Consider the following 17,847-nt stretch of genomic DNA (forward strand, 5'->3'; position numbering starts at 1 on the left):
TTTTTACTTTTTAAGTACATTTGAACAATTTTATTTTTTAAAAACATTTTTGTTAGTGTATATTAGTTGTATTTAGTGGGGGGTGTTCATTACGACATTTCCATACATGTTTGCACTGTACTTTGATTAGATTCAACCCCTTCATTATTCTCCTTCCTTTCCTCTTTCCCCTTCCTTAAAACAATTTGAACGGGTTTGATTGTTCTATTTTCATGCACGTATATAAAGTACATCAACCATATTCAGCCTTCTCTACCCTCTGTGTTTATTCTCCCCATTCTTGGTAGTACACACCCCCAAACAAGACCTCCTAAGTTCATATTAATTGTTCAAGGAGGTTTTGCCATGGTATTTCACACATGCATATATTGTACTTTAATTAGATTAACTTCTCCCCCCATTGATGTCTTTCTCTGTTCCCCTACTCTCCTGTTATTCATCAGGTTTTGGTACATTTTGTTATGCTATTTTCATACACAAATGCAATGTGTTTTGATATTATTCACTGAGTACCCTTCTCTTTTCTTATTCTACCTCCCTTTAGTCCTCTCAGTTACACTATTACAAACATGATCTACACACACATGTGTGAGTGTGTGTATATATATCATGTTTGTAATCATGTATACATTTATCTTTTAGGTCTAGTTCCCACATGTGAGAGAAAATGTGAATTTGTCCTTTTGAATCTGGTGTATTTTGCTTAATATCACAATCTCCAGTTTCATCCATTTGCCTGCAAACAACATAATTTCATTCTTATAGCTAAGTAATACTCCATTGTGTATATATACCACATTTTCTTAATCCGTTCATCAGTTGTAGAGTACCTGGGCTGTTTCCATACTATTGTGAATAGTCTGTAATTAATGTGGGTGTACAACTTTCTGTATTGTATCCTGACTTACATTCCTTCAAATGTATGCCTAGGAGTGGTATTGCTAGATTGTACAGTGTCTATTTTTAGTTTTTTGAGGAACCTTCATACTACTTTCCATAGTGGTTTCACTAATTTTCATTCTCACCAACATATTATAAGGGTTCCTTTTTCTCCGTATCCTAATCAGAATTTATTGTTTGTGTTCTTGATAGCTGATTAGACAGGAGAGGTGAAAACTCAATATTGTTTTGATTTGCAATTTTTTTTTTTTTTTTACGGCCAGAGATGTTGAGCATTTCTTCATGTATTTATTGGCTATTTGTACTGGTTTTGAGAATTGTTTGTTTAGTTCACTTGCCCATTTATTAATTGATGTTTTGGGAGATTAGTTCTTTGAGCTCCCTGTAAATTCTGGTTTTTAATCCCTTCTCAAATGTACAGCTGGCAAATATTTTGCTACATTCTCTGGGCTGTCTTTTCAGTTTGGTGACTGTTTTGCAGGGGAGAAGCTTTTCAGGTTGGTATAATCTCATTTGTTAATCCCTTCTCTTATTTGCTGAGCTATTGGATTTCTATTCAGGAAGTTATTGCCTATGCCTATAAGTTCCATTGTTTTTCCTGCTCTTTCCTATAGGAGTATCACAGTTTAAGATCTTAAATTAAGAACTCTGATCCACTTTGAATTAATATAAATACAGAGTGAGAGACAGTGATCTAGTTTCAGACTTGTACATGTAGATATCTCATTACCATTTGTTGAAAGGCTGTCTTTCACCAATGTATTTTGGGTTCCTTTTTCAAAAATCAAATGGCTGTAGCTGCGTAGATTTGTTTCTGGGTCTCATATTCTGTTCCATTGATCTTTATGTTTGTTTTTTTGCTAGTATCATACTGGTTTTATTACTATGGCTCTGTAGTATAGTTTGTAATTAGGTATTGTGATACTTCCCATGGTGCTTTTTGCTCAGGATATTTTTGGCTATTCAGGGTCTTTTTTCTTCCATATGAACTTTAGGATGTATTTTTCTATCTCTGTGAAAAATGTCATTGGAGTTTAGTGAGTATTATATTAAACATATAAATTGCTTTTGGTAGTATAGCCATTTTTACAGCATTGATTCTGCTGATCTATGAACATGGGAGGTCTTTTGATCTTCTGATGTCTTCAGTTTCTTTCTTCAGTGAACTACAGTTGTTGTTGTAGAGGTATTTCACTTCCTTTGTTACATTTTTCCCTAGCTATATATTTTAATTTTTTTTGAGACTATTGTGAATGTTACTGTTTTCCTAATTTCTATCTCAATCTGTTTACTTGTTGGTGTGTAGAAAAGGTACTTTTTTGCATATTGATTTTGTATCCTGCTGCTTTGCCAAAAGTATTTATGAGAGTCAAAGTTTTTTTGGTGGAGTTTTTAGGGTCTTTAGTTATAAGATCAAATCATCTGCAAATAAGGATAATTTGACTTCTTCCTTCCCTATTTGAATCCCTTTTATTTTTTTCTCCTGTCTTATTTCTCTGGCAGGAATTTTGGTACTATACTGAATAAGAGTAGAGAGTGGATACCTGACTTTAGAGGAAATGGTTTCAGTTTTTTTCCATTTAGTATGATGTTGGCTATAAGTTTGTCATACATATTCTTTATAATGTGGAGGAATGTTCCTTCTATTTCTACTTTCTTCAGAGCTTTCATCATGGAAAGTTTTTCTGTGTCCATTTGAGATGATGTGGTTTTTGTTCTTGATTTTGTTTATGTGTTATGTTACATTTTTTGATTTTTGTATGTTAAACCATCCTTGCTTGTCTGAAATGAAACCTAGTTCATTTTTTTTTTTCATTTGCAAGGGTTTAATGAGACAAATCACTCAAGACCTGAGTCCTCTGTCTAATAGGAGTTGTAAGCCTGTATTATTATTATTATTATTACTATTATTACTTTTATCAGGGAAATGTGGTCACTAGGTTATTGATAATAAGTTAATAAGTTCTCATTGAAATTTTCTCATTTTTTTCTGATTTCTTAAGAATCGACATTCTGGCAGGGGGGAGGTGGAAGTGGCACAAACAATGTATACACATGTAAATAAATGTAAAAATTATAAAATAAAAGGAGAAAAGGAAAAAAAAAAGAATTGACATTCGACATTCTGTCACCTGCCACCAAAACAGCCCTAGGAAATGCCTTCTGGAAATATACTTTTCACTTTACATTATGGAGCTGGCAGGTAATTAAAGTCTCACTTGCTACTCTAGATGGGACACTTGAAATCCTGAGGGTTAGCTACTTGCCTAGTGAGATGCAGTTAGGAAGCATGAAACCTACTTCATGTATGATCTTTTTAATGTGTTGTTGGGTTTGGTTTGCAAGTGTTTTTTTAAAATTTCTGGGTGAAATGTTTTTAATTACTCTGTTCCACATTTTGCCATTGTCCCAGCCACAGTAACAGAATTCTGTAACAGAGACTGGGAAAAAAAGTACATCATGGTGAATTTGTGAGTCAAGTTAGCTTGCAGGTCCAAGAATAACTCAATTTCCTATAGGTTTGAAAGAAACATCAATGAAGTAGATAGTTTGGGAATATCAGAGCACATAATAATATTCTGAAGGAAATGCCTAATACCTTCATATGTACTTTCACTTTTACTTAAACATTTAGATATGATTAATAGGGAATTAGACAAAATTGAAGACCTAATAGAAAGGCGAGGTATGTTACAGGTGAGGGAAGAAGAAAGACAACATTAGGAGCACCTAAGAAGAAAACTTGATCTATGTAGGCAAATTCAATAAAATTTGAATATCAAGGTTCAAATTGTGTTTCAGTGGTTTTATTTGTAAGTATTTTTTAGCATTCTCACTATACTACCTCAAGTTATTTCAGGTCTAAAAACTTAACCCCTGTTAATCTTTTATCCCAATAGTTAGGCTGATACAAAAAAGTTATGTAGTCCTTACATTATGGTCACACTTTGTCTGCTCTTTAAAGTTTTATAATTTAGAATTAGTGAAAATAAAAATGCTTATATTCTCACTCCTTTAAATTTAGACAAGGCTATTACTTGCTTAGTTTACCTGTCAAAGTACACTTAAGAGCAACAGATTACATATGATATACCCTCTTGAGTCCAGAAGAGAAAACCCTCTTGCTAGTGTACTTTTAGATCCATCTTTGTAGCCAGGTTTATACTTTAATTTGGTTTATGATAGCAAAATAATTTCTTTCCATTTGCCATTATATTGATTTCCAAATATTTTACTGAGAATTTTTGCATCTATACTCATTGGGGAAATTGGCAAGTATACTTTTTTCCCTGGTGATTCTTTACCAGTTTGGTATTAGGGTAATACTAGCTTTATAGAATGAGTTTGGTGATATTTCTTCCATTTGTAATTTTTGGAATAGTTTGAAGAGCACTGGTGTTTGTTCTTTTTTAAGGTTCTCGTAGAATTCAGCAGTGAATCCGTCTTGGCTGGCCTGTGGTTTTTGTGTGTGTGTGTGTGTGTGTGTGTGTGTGTGTGTGTGTGTGTGTGTATTTGTGTTGTTACAGCTGTTTCAATCCTGTTAGTCATTACAGATCTGTTTAAGTTGTTTATGTCCTCTTGGTTCTTTTTTTGGGGAAGTGCTAGAGTTTGAACTCAAGACCTTGTGCTTCCTAGGCAAGTGCTCTACAATTTGAGCAATGCCTTCAGCCCCTTTTTGCTCTGGTTAGTCTGGAGATAGAGTCTTACTTTCTGCCAAGCTGGCCTGGACTGTGGTCTTCCTATTTTACTGTCCTTGTTGTTGCTGAGTGACAGGTGTATGCCCCCATGCCTAGTTTTTTTTTCCATTGAGTTGGGGTCTTACAAAATTTTTTGCCTGGGCTGGCCAGCTAAAATCCTCCTGATTTTGGGACCTGTGTGATTTGGATGACAGGTGTGCACCATTGTACAAAGCTTTTGTTTGAGATGGGAGGGGTCTCACAAACTTTTTGTCTGGGTTGGCTTTGAATCACCATTCTCCCTATCTTGCCCTCCCAAGAAGCTAGGATTATAGGTATGAACTACTAGCCCAACCCTACACCCCCGTCATCTTGGTTCAATTTGGTTGGGTCAAATGTGTTAAGTAATTTATCACTTTATTGATTTTCCAGTTTGCTGGAGTATAAATTTTGAAAATACTCATATATGATCTGAATTTCATTGGTGTCATATTCTCCCCCCCTTTTTATAATTCCCTTTATTTATAATAAATAAAGGCTTTTCTTTCTTCATTTGGTAAGTTTGGCTAACTAAAGGTTTGTCAGTACTGTTTATCTTTTCAAAGACCCAACTTTTTATTTCATTAATTTGTTGTGTTGTTCTTGTGGTCTCCATTTCATCAATTTCTTCCCTGATTTTTCTTTTTCTTTATGGGGGAATCTGCACTCTTCCCTGATTTTTATAATTCATTCCATCTATGGTTGGTATTGGCTTGTTGTTGTTCTAAGAATTTGAGGTTGTTTATTTGAGAGCTGTAATTTTCTTATGTGGATGCTCATAGGTATGAACTTTTTTCTTGACATTGCCTTTGCTTTGTCCCACAATTTCTGCTAAATTGTGTTTTCATTTGAATTTAGGAATTTCTTCTCTAATTTTTTCAGTGACCCATTGATGAATCAAAAGTGTGTTTAATTTCCATGAGTTTGAATGGGTCTCATACTTTTCTTTGCCATTGCTTTGTAGTCTTTTCCATTATGGTCTATTGGAGTACAAGTATTGTGTTTTTTGAGATTATGGCCTAAGATATGATATATCTTAGAGAAAGTTCTCTGGGTTGCTGAAAAAAATGTGCAATCTGCCACTGTTGGATAGAATATTCTGGATGTATTTTTAAGTCCATTTCATACATGGTATTATTTAGTTCTAAGATATATTTGTTAATTTTTTTGTCTGGATGTTCTGCTGAGAGTCAGGTGTTGAAGTCTCTCACTGTTGTACTTAGATCTTATCTGTCCTCAGAAGTGTTTTTTTTAATGACCTTGGGCATACCAGTTTTTGTGCATAGATATTTAGAATAAGGATGTGTTCTTTTATTACTTTGTAGTGACTTTATCTCTTCTGATTTTTGCTTAAAACATGCTTTGTCTATTATGAAAATAGCTACTCCTGCTTGCTTTTGAGTTCTACTCGCTTGGTATATCTTTTTTCATCCTTTCACTTTGAGTTTGTGTCTTTAGTTGTGAGGAGCTTCTTGTAGACAGCAGATTGTTCGATCTATGTTGAGTCTAGTGTTGTTTATTTTTACCATTGTTCATGTTCGAGTTTTGCTTACTCACTGAATTGAACCTGCTTGGTACTTTGCTGGCCTTCATGGGTTCATCAGTTTCCCTTTTGAATTTTATTCTTTCTTGGCACTTGTGTTTGTGACCAGTGTTTTTTCTTCCTATTCCATGTGTAGTATTCCCTTAAGTATCTTCTGTAATGAAGGCTTGGTGGACCTAAACCTCTTTAACTTATCCTTATCCTGGAATGTCCTTTTTTTCTATTGAGATTGAAGGATAGTTTTGCTGGATATAGTATCCTAGATTGGCAGTTATTTTCTTTTTGTGTTTGAAACATATTGTTCCATGTATCCATAGCTTTTATGGTTTGTACTGGAAGGTCTGAGGAGTTCTTACACACTTTTGTATGTAAGTTGGCACTTTTTTCTTGCAGCTTTCAGCATCGTTTCTTTTTTGTCTAATCTTGTCACTTTAATTATGATATGACTTGGGAGTTTTTCTTTTCTGGTCATGTCTATTTGGAGTTTAAAATGCCTCCTTTATAAGGCTGTCTATGTCATTACCTAGATTTGGGAATTTTTCTGCTATGATTTGATCAAATAGGTTTCCTCTGCCTTTAATTTCTGCTCCTTCAACCCCATGATTTCTTGGGTTTGGTCTTTTGATCTTGTTCTAGAGTTCCTGTATATGTAATTGTAGGTATTCATTTTATCCTTTGTGATTGTCAGAATCCAATATTTCTTCAGTCTTGTCTTCCATTTCTTGATATTCTTTCTTCTGATTGTTCTTGTCTACTGATAATACTATCAAAGTGGCTTTTATTTGATTTATTAAGACTTTCATTTCTAACATTTCTACTTTTTTTTTTCCTTTCATAATTTCCATTTCTTTGCTGAGTTTCTCATCCATGTTGATGATTTTCTTGTCTAGGTCTTGAATTGATTTCCTAACCTTATTTATCTGTTATTTGAATCCTCTTGGAGATCATTGATCATTTTTTAAGGGTAGGCTTCTGAATTCTCTTGCTTCTTTATATTTAAATTTCTACCCTGATTTACTCATCTGTGGGGTAAGTTTCTTTTTTCCTAGCATGTGTCAGAGAACCTACTGCAGAAACAAGGTCAACAATTCAAGAATAAATCAAATATTTTAATAACTAAGAAACAATTAGAACTTTTATCTGCCTCCCTAATATGGTTAATGGAAACAAAACTCTGGTTCCTAAGGGATGATCTGGTTCTTTTACACTGTTTGAACATATAAAAATTGGAAGTTGAGAAGTATAAGGGATGGGGTGAGGAAAGGAAGGAAGTAGGAAGAGTTTCAACAGAGAAATAGAGAGTGGTTGTAGAAATAAGCAGAAATAAGGGAAAAAAAGTCCAACAAAGAGAAAACAAGCTAGAAAAAAAACAATGAAAAGAAAACAAATTTAAGAAAAATATTTATATTTCTAGCTGAAAGTTTATATTTCTTGCTGGATACTGGTTAAGCTCTGTCCATGCCTGCAGTGTTCTTCAATCTTTGGTCCTCAGTGATCCATCCATGTGTTCCAGTTATGGTTATTGCTGAATTCCTCTGGATAGTGACTTGCCCTCTCTAGTTGCAGCTTGCCACAGTTATTATGGGAACAGCTTTAGAGGAGTGGGATTGCACCTCTGGAAGTTTTTGGTCTTCCAGGCTGGTTTTCCCAGGATAGAGATTTTTACAACACATGGAAGCTCCCAGCTTCCATGGCAGGTAGGTTGTTTTGAGATGACACAGCCTCCATAAATGGAGGGACTGGAACTTTCTGGTTTGTTGCTGAGATTTGAGTGGGTGGGGCTACTCTCTGCTGGTGGGTTTGCTCTGGGGGTGGGGGCGGTGGTAGCATGGACTGCTTGGGTAACACACTCCAGACTAATTCTCTTAAAGTGCTTTGCTGGTGGAGTTGTTTTGGGATCATAACAGGCTCTGTATACTGGGGTTGGGGATGGGTGGAACTTCGAATTCTCTTAGTACTTTGCTGGCAGAGTTGTTTGGGATTACATATCTTCTGTAGATAGGGAGTGGAACTTCTTGTATTGCTGAGAGATCTGAGCAGGCAGGGTTGCCCTCCATCAACGGGATTGCACCCAGCCGGTAGCAGCTCAGAACACATGGATGACATGCTCTGCCTAAGGTTTTTGCTGCCTTCTGCTTTCAGGCTCACTGCTTGGACCATTCAGTGTATGGAGCACACAGCTCTCACCCCACACTCAAGTTACTCATTGTGAAGAATCTAAATCCCTACCAGCTTCTTGTGTCCACACTAAGTCTTATCAAGCCTCCATGCAGATTTAAGGCTCCAGACTTACCTCTGGAGCCCTTTTCCTTACATTATGCTTGTCTTAGTTCCCCTTTCCCACCCATGGGTGGTTTTCCTTTTCTGGTCTCCTGCCACCTATTTCATGGGTCTCTCCCTTTTTCTCTTTGGCATATAGTCTCCTTATTTATCCGACTTTTCTCATTCATGGAGGCAAATGGTAGATGCCTCAAATCTACCATTTTACTTCCCTTCCTCAAATTTGAATAATTTTAAGTGAAAAGATTCTGTTTTTTGTTAAATGGATTTACATCACATTGTTCTCTATTTTTAGTCTATGTTTAGAAATACATACCTATGTATGTTAATATAATGTATATGTTCTTATGTTCTAAATTATTTTGTATTTTTTAATATAAACTTGTATTACTTTGGTCTATGAATTTTTATAATTAAGTGGTACTTTTAAAACATTATCTCTTATGTTTTTAGGTGGTTTCTAGTGTTTCACCTGTTTACTAACAATTTTTCTATCAGTAATATGGCAATATATTGGTTTTACTTTGTGATAACTAAAAATTTTATTAATAATAAATATTATTGCCCTGGAGAAAGTAAGCTTTTGTGTTATCTTTTGTACTAAAAGTTATTGTAAGTATTTTTTGTACAAAAGTTTTTGTAAGTAACTTTTGGCTGCCTCATCTCATGTATTGGTGATAAGTGAGACACTTGTGGTGATTACCACAGTGTTTTTTTATGTTTTATCTGCAGGGTTTTGTCTTATACAAAACAAATTGGTTTTTTCTACAGTATTTCTCTAAAATACTTCAAGTCCATTTTGCCTATAGATAATTAAGAGTAAAAGATGCAAATGAAAAATACATTTCAATGAAAGATTAAGTTTCAAGAGGATAATATTGCATCTGTTCGCTATTGTATTGCCCAGTGGCTCAGTTTCTGGCATATAGTAAACTGATTAATATGTATGTGTTGAATGAATATATGAAAATTTATTGCTATAATTATTATGGTTAACTTCTGGACTTTCCTCCCCTCAAGTTCTAAAAGGCAATACCACTTAATTTTTGTGGATTTAGAGTTAAAGATTTAGCACTAGGTTACAATGAACTAATGTTGTATGGGTTATTTTTCTTGCATACCTTTCTGTAGTTGTCTCCTGTTTTAACCAGCGAAGTTCATAGTGTTCGTGCAGGACGGCATCTTGCTACCAAATTGAATATTTTAGTACAGCAACATTTCGACTTGGCTTCAACTACTATTACCAATATTCCAATGAAGGTAGGCAGTTCTGTTTTCTGCTATTTGAAACCTGTACTTTGCTTTTTAAACATTTGTTTGACCTGTAATATTCATTTTAATTTGAACTTTACATTTTTCCCCGTATCATATTTTCTGTTTTGCTAGCCTACATTCAGTGTCTTTGACCAGGTCAGTAAATACTGAAAACTAACAAGAAAGAATCACAGAACAAAATGCTGTATTTTTATTTCTAATAAGATTGTGTCATATGAGATTTTTAAAAAATTATGTTATTATTTTCATCATTATTTTTCTGTGATTCTTTTCCTGACAACTGTGCTGTTAGATTTTACTTACTTTGTATGTTCTAGTAGATCTTTTATGTCCTATATTTTTGTCTTGATCACCCAGCGTAAAGATGTTTAAAACTAATAGATCTAACTAGGGAAAAATAACTTCCAGTTAGATTATTATTTTTAAAATAAAAATAAAATCATAAATACAGGTCTTATGATTTTATAGTGGATTTTCTTAGTAACCAATTGCTATTCATTTGCATTATATTATCACTAAGTTGTCTAAGACTAGCACCAATGTCTGGCCCATTATAAGCTTTAGATTAATTGTTACTGAGTGAAATTTAATTTTATTGATTATATCTAAAATATAAAGTAACTACTATACCTACAAAATCACATTGGTTTTCTTACAGTGCAGTTTCAATTTTGGAGGAGAGAATAGGGTCTCCCTATATAGTCCAGGCTGGTTTCAAACTCATGATCTTCCTGCCTCAGCCTCCTCAATACTGGGATTACAGCTGTGTACTACCATGCTCAGGCTCAGTTACCAACACTCAGTGTTAGGAATACTAAATTCTTTCATTATTAATTTCCTCCTAATTCCATTAGCTAGCTCTTTACTAGAAATTTTAGGCTGACACTTTAGAACTTTTTGATGTAGAAACACTTGGAAAGTAAAATAACATAATAAGGGTACTTTTAATATATAAATTTTATAAGAAATGCACTATGAGCATAACAGATAACTTACTTATTGAATTTGACATTTGTGTGCTTCTGGTGTGACTCTTTAATCTTTGTCCATTTTGGTAAATAGATAATGTTGAAATTCCTGTTTACTTTGTAAACAAGTTGTTAAACTTGTTTATTAGTTTTTACTTGCTATTTTAATTGGTGTTCACTAATTCACTGCAGGTATTTAAAGATGCTATTTCTTCTTTTTAACCACTATTTCACTTTCAGCTTATATAAATTACTTCAATATATTTTATTTATGTATGAAAACTATTGATGAGTCAATACATTTGGAATTAAAAATTCCCCAAATTTCTGTATTAGGCATCTATATTAATTCTGTCATAATGTAAGAAAATTATTATTTTATTGCCTATATATAGCCAGTAGATTTTAAAAAGACTTAATAGTGCTGTGTAAAACTATTGCATCTTTAAATAGAGCAACATCTGAGCAGCCTATCCCATTATTGTAGCTGAAACGCAAATGCAAAATGAGTAATTAATTTCATTATTTTGAAAGCATAGTGAAGTTATTTTAAATGTTTTAAATTTTGCTTGAAGGAAGAACAGCATGCTAACACATCTGCCAATTATGATGTGGAACTACTTCATCACAAAGATGCACATGTAGATTTCTTGAAAAGCGGTAAGAGTCATTTGAAAGTACTGTTTGGTAAGATCTAACAAACGAAAACATATTTACAGCTCTGAGAAGCTCTTCAGTAAACAAATCTGAATAACTTGAGTTCATCTCTCTCTAGACCTATTTGACCATATCCCCTATTAGTGACCATGGAACTGATTTCTGTAGAATTTACTTTTGGAGAAACTACACTAGTGGTACAAAAATTAAGTTTTTCCAAACTCATATTGTTATTGTAGTTCCTCTCCTGTAGGCAAACTTCCTTGGCAAAGGGAAACAACAATAGGAGACTTGAAAGAATTTGTATTGGATAAAAATCTTGAAATTATGTTTTCTTTTTCTTCCCATAAGGTTTTCAGTTAGTAGGTATTATCTTCCAAACCATGATTTCTGTAATCACATTGTCGTGGTTTAGGGGAGAAGACTGGAGGAGATAAGAGCTTTAGCTAAAGCTTTGCCACCAGTTGCCAAGGACTATGTGTTTTTAGGCATGCTTTGTAAATTACAGCTGTTGGATTAGATGAATTGTAATACTTCATCCAATTTAAAATTCAAGGGAATTTTAAGATTTGAACGTCATTTTAAAAGCCTTTAAACCTTCACATTTGGCTAAATTCTTTAGAATGCTCTCTATGCAGATTGATGCTGTTGGAGAATTAGATGGTTGATTATTTTTTGATGGCATTGGGGTTTGAACTCTGGGCTTCACACTTGTTAGACAGGCACTTTTACCACTTGAGCCACTCTGCCAGCCCCACTTTTGTGGTGGGTTATTTTCAAGGTAGGGTCTCATGATCTATTTGCCGGGGGGCTGGCTTCGATCTGAGATCTTCCTGATGTCTGCCTCCTGTGTAGGTAGGATTGTAGGCATGAGCCACCAGCTCCAGGCTTCAATGGTTGATTTTCGTCATGTTGTATGTATCTATTCTCAAGTGTAATCTTGAGCCAATCATAACATTTGTTACATATCTGTAGAATCTTGGAATTTATCTACTGAATTGCTAACAGGACAAAACTCTTATGATAACTGTATCTGTTAATGTTTAACAAAGGCATGTAGAGACTAGTTTTTGAAAATATAACTCATGGAAATTGCTAAGAACCTGTGGGATTATATCAGTTTTTTAAAATATTAACTTTTAAACTTATAAGAAATTTTAAAATATCTTTGGTAATAAAAAATAATGTCCCTAAAATAATTGTTAGCCTGACCTGTAGTTATGTATATTACACATGTAAAATGTTGTTGTAGCAATAGAAACACAGTACTGTGGGAACACAAGAGGCTACGTTTGATTATGTCTCTTAAGAGGCAAGCTTTGCTGAACAGGTAACAATAGAACTGGATCTTGGTGAGTAGTAGGCTCATATGTTAGCCAAGTTATCTCTTCTAAGCTCCAGATCTATATATTGTACCACCTAATTGTATTTTGTATTTCCAAGCATCTGATACTCCACATGCTCAGAACAACTTAAGAGCTCTGCCTCCTGAACTAGTCTTTTCATTTCCCTTGTTCAGTGAATGGCCTTGTTCAGTCTACGCAGTTAATGTATGGCAGAAACCTCAGAATCATCTTTGAGACATCTGTCTGTCTTTCTTTATAATTAATTTATCATTGTCACATTTTCTTGATTTCACCTACTTAGGACCTCTCAAATACACTCATATCTACATCTCTGCTACCCATTACCATTTTCCTAATGAAGCCTATAATTTTCTTACCTACCATCCCATAGTAGCCTCTTAATGAGTCTTTAAAAATGCTAATCTTGACCATCTTTCCATTAGCTTAAAACCCTCCAATGCTTTTCTGCTGTCTCTAGGACACAGACAAGACTGCTTAAATGTCTTAGGCCCTGAATTGTGTGACCCTTCCTCCTTGCCTCATATTACAGCATACTCGTGTCTGTGTTACATCCATGCAAACCTGGTAACCTTCATGCTTCCTGTTGCCACAGGACTTTGGCGTCAGCTGTTCCCTTTGCCAGAATACATTTTCTTCCATTTCTTTAGTTAATTTCTATGCATTTTCTTAGAACTCACATCAATCTTCACTTCTGAAAGAAGCTTCCCTTAGTGTCTTAGAGTAGATGAAATCTCTCTGTTAGAGTTGCTTATATTGCTATATACATCTTCTTCAAAGCTTAGTCAATTTTGTAGTTTTACATTTGTTAGTTATTTGATTAACTGACCTTTACTGTGGGCTCCACTAAGATAGAAAACAGTCACTATTTTATCTCTTTACACATTTACTTCCAAGACTATTTAGCTTATGTTTCTTGTAAATAAATTCATTAGGATTCAGACTAATTAGTTGTGCATTTTATATTCCCTAAGTGTTCACTGAATATTAAACCATGTTATTTCATCATTTAATGGTGTGGGCAGAGAGGAACCATTGTAGTGCTTAAATTTTTTTTTTTACCTATTTTTTAAATTCATATTTGCATACAATGTTTGGGTCATTTCTCCCCCCTTCCCCCACCCGCACTCTTACCCCTCTTTCCCCCCCCCAACCCCTTCCTACCCGGCAGAAACTATTTTGCCCTTATCTCTAATTTTGTTGAAGAGAGACTATAAGCAATAATGGGAAGGACCAAGGGTTTTTGCTAGTTGAGATAAGGATAGCTGTACAGGGAGTTGACTCGCATTGATTTCCTGTGCATGTGTGTTACCTTCTAGGTTAATTCTTCTTGATCTAACCTTTTCTCTAGTTCCTGGTCCCCTTCTCCTATTGGCCTCAGTTGCTTTAAAATACCTGCTTTAGTTTCTCTGCATTGAGGGCAACAAATGCTATCTAGTTTTTTAGACATTTTACTCATCCTCATACCTCCCTTGTGTGCTCTCGCTTTTATCATGTGATCAAAGTCCAATCCCCTTGTTCTAATGTCCACATATGAGGGAGAACATATGATTTTTGGTCTTTTGGGCCAGGCTAACCTCACTCAGAATGATGTTCTCCAATTCCATCCATTTACCAGCGAATGATAACATTTCGTTCTTCTTTATGGCTGCATAAAATTCCATGTGTATAAATACCACATTTTCTTAATCCATTCGTCAGTAGTGGGGCATCTAGGCTGTTTCCATAACTTGGCTATTGTGAATTGTGCTGCAATAAACACGGGTGTGCAGGTGCCTCTGGAGTAACCTGTGTCACAGTCTTTTGGGTATATCCCCAAGAGTGGTATTGCTGGATCATCTGGTAGATCAATGTTTAGCTTTTTAAGTAGCCTCCAAATGTTTTTCCAGAGTGGTTGTACTAGTTTACATTCCCACCAGCAGTGTAAGAGGGTTCCTTTTTCCCCGCATCCTTGCCAATACCTGTTGTTAGTGGTGTTGCTAATGATGGCTATTCTAACAGGGGTGAGGTGGAATCATAGTGTGGTTTTAATTTGCATTTCCTTTATTGCTAGAGATGGTGAGCATTTTTTCATGTGTTTTTTGGCCATTTGAATTTCTTCTTTTGAGAAAGTTCTGTTTAGTTCACTTGCCCATTTCCATATTGGTTCATTAATTTTGGAAGAATTTAGTTTTCCAAGTTCCCTATATATTCTGGTTATCAGTCCTTTGTCTGATGTGTAGCTGGCAAATATTTTCTCCCACTCTGTGGGTGTTCTCTTCAGTTTAGAGACAATTTCTTTTGTTGAGTAGAAACTTTTTCATTTTATGAAGTCCCATTTATCTATGCTATCTCTTAGTTGCTGTGCTGCTGGGGTTCCCTTGAGAAAGTTCTTACTTATACCTACTAATTCCAGAGTATTTCCTACTATTTCCTGTATCAACTTTAGAGTTTGTGGTCTGATACTAATATCCTTGATCCATTATGGGTTAATATTGGTATAGGGTGATATACATGGATCTAGTTTCAGTTTTTTGCAGACTGCCAACCAGTTTTCCCAGCAGTTTTTGTTGAAGAGGCTGTCTTTTCTCCATCGTATATTCTTAGTGCCTTTGGCAAAGACAAGTTGGGTATAGTTGTGTGGCTTCATATCCGGGTCCGCTATTCTGTTCCACTGGTCTTTGTGTCTGTTTTTGTGCCAGTACCATGCTGTTTTTTATTGTTATTGCTTTGTAATATAGTTTGAAGTCGGGTATCGTGATACCTGCAGCATTGTACTTTTGACTGAGTATTCCCTTGGCTATTAGTGGCCTCTTGTGTTTCCTTATAATTTTAATGGTAGATTTTTCAGTCTTGTTAATGAATGTCATTGGAATTTTGACGGGAATTGCATTAAACATGTAGATTACTTTTGGGAGTATAGACATTTTTACTATGTTGATTCTACCAATCCATGAGCATGGGAGAGCTCTCCATTTTTTATAGTCTTCCTCAGTCTCTTTCTTCAGATGTTTATAGTTTTCCTTGTAGAGGTCGTTCACATCCTTTGTTAGGTTTACAACTAGGTATTTGATTTTTTTTGAGGCTATTGTAAATGGAATTGCTTTCATATATTCTTTCTCAGTTTGTTCATTGTTAGTGTATAGAAATCCTAATGATTTGTCTACATTGATTTTTTATCCTGCTACCTTGCTATAGCTATTGATGGTGTCTAGGAGCTTTTGAGTAGAGTTTTTTTGGGTCTTTAAGGTATAGGATCATATTGCCTGCAAATAGGGATATTTTGACAGTTTCTTTACCTATTTGTATTCCTTCTTCTTGCCTAATTGCTCTGGCTAGGAATTCCAGTACTATGTTGAATAGGGGTGGAGATAGAAGGCATCCTTGTCTAGCTCCTGATTTTAGAGGGAATGGTTTAAGTTTTTCTCCGTTAAATATAATGCTGGCTGTAGGTTTGTCATATATAGCTTTTATAATGTTGAGGTACTTTCCTTCTTTTCCTAGTTTTCTTAGAGCTTTTATCATGAAATGGTGTTGGATTTTATCAAAGGCTTTTTCTGCATCTATTGAGATGATCAAGCCTACTTGGTTGTGGTGAATAATCTTTTTGATGTGTTGTTGAATTCGGTTTGCCATTATTTTGTTGAGGATTTTTGCATCAGTGTTCATTAAGGAGATTGGCCTATAGTTCTCCTTTCTGGAGGTGTCTTGCTTGGTTTTGAGATAAGTGTAATCCTGCCTTCATAAAATGTGTTTGGTAGTTTTCCTTTCCTATCTATTTCATGGAACAGTTTAAGGAGGGTTGGTATCAGTTCTTTAAAGGTCTGATAGAATTCAGCAGAGAATCCATCAGGTCCTGGACTTTTCTTTTTGGGGAGACTCTTGATTGCTGCTTCAATTTCATTTTGTGTTATAGATCTATTCAGGTGATTAATATCCTCTTGGTTCAATTTTGGATGATCATATGTATCTAGAAATCTGTCTGTTTCTTTAAGATTTTCAAATTTATTTGAATATAGTTTCTTGAAGTAGTCTCTGATGTTTTCCTGGACTTCCATGGTGTTTGTTGTTATCTCCCCTTTTGCATTCCTGAGTCTACTCATTGGTGTTTTTTCTCTCCTCATTTTAGCCAGGTTTGCCATGGGTCTGTCGATCTTGTTTATTTTTTCAAAGAACCAACTTTTTGTTTCATTAACTCTCTGTATGGTTTTTTTGGTTTCTATTTCGTTGATTTCAGCTCTTATTTTTATTATTTCACTTCCTTTTCCCCTGTATCCTTGCTAGTATTTGTTATTTTTGTTTTCTTGAATAAAGCCATCTGACTGGAGTGAAGTTGAATCTCAGTGTTGTGTTCAGTTTAATTTCCTTTATGGCTAAGGATGTTGCACATTTCTTCATGTATTTATTGACTATTTGTATTTCTTAGAACTGTTTTATTCATTTGTCCTTTTATTAACTGGGTTGTTCCTGTGGTGTTTAATTTTCTGAGTGGTTTATATATTTTGGATATTAACCCTTTGTCAGATGAATAGTTTGCAAAGATTTTTCTCCCATGTTGTTTGTTGTCTCATCACCCTGATAATTATTTCCTTTGATGTGCAGAAACTTTTTAATTTGATACAATCCCATTTCCTAAACTATGAAAGTTCTATTCAGGAAGTAGTTTCCTATGCCCATATCTTGATGTGGTTTCCCCGTTTTTCCTCTCTAGTAATTAGTTTCAAAGTTTGAGGTCTTATATTAAGGTATTGTTCCATTTTGAATTAATTTTTTGTACAGGGTGAGATGGGTATAATTCCCATCTTCTACGTGTGGATATAGAGTTTTCCCAGCACCATTTGTTGAAACAGCTGTCTTTGTTCCATGGTATGTTTTTTGGCATCTTTGTCAAGAATCAGATTGTTGTAGTTGTGTGAGCTTGTTTCTCAGTCTGTTGGTCTATGTGTTTGTCAGTACCATGCTGTTTTTTTTACTATTTTGTAGTAATTTGTGGCTAGATGTTACGATACTTTGAACATTGTTCTTGTACCTCAAAATTGCTGTGACTACTTGGGATTTTTAGTGCTTCCATACAGATATTTGGAGTTTTTCTGTTTCTATGAAGACTGTCATTGAGATTTTGATGGGTATTGCATTGACTCTTTAGATTATTTTTGGTAGTATAG

The 17,847-nt window shown here is 34.8% G+C and overlaps 1 protein-coding gene across 4 annotated transcripts in view; it reads left to right on the top strand.

The window, feature by feature from the left end:
• Nucleotides 1-17,847, top strand: part of Ints13 (integrator complex subunit 13) — a 74,741-nt gene that overhangs the window by 12,609 nt on the left and 44,285 nt on the right. For all 4 annotated transcript variants that reach the window (XM_074083070.1, XM_074083069.1, XM_074083067.1 and 1 more), the window contains 2 exons: nucleotides 9,571-9,699; nucleotides 11,258-11,342. In XM_074083070.1, the coding sequence (XP_073939171.1) occupies nucleotides 9,571-9,699; nucleotides 11,258-11,342 (214 nt within the window). The remainder of the gene's footprint in view (nucleotides 1-9,570; nucleotides 9,700-11,257; nucleotides 11,343-17,847) is intronic.

This window comes from Castor canadensis, chromosome 8 (assembly GCF_047511655.1).
Source record: "Castor canadensis chromosome 8, mCasCan1.hap1v2, whole genome shotgun sequence".
NCBI classification, from domain to species: Eukaryota; Metazoa; Chordata; class Mammalia; order Rodentia; family Castoridae; genus Castor; species Castor canadensis.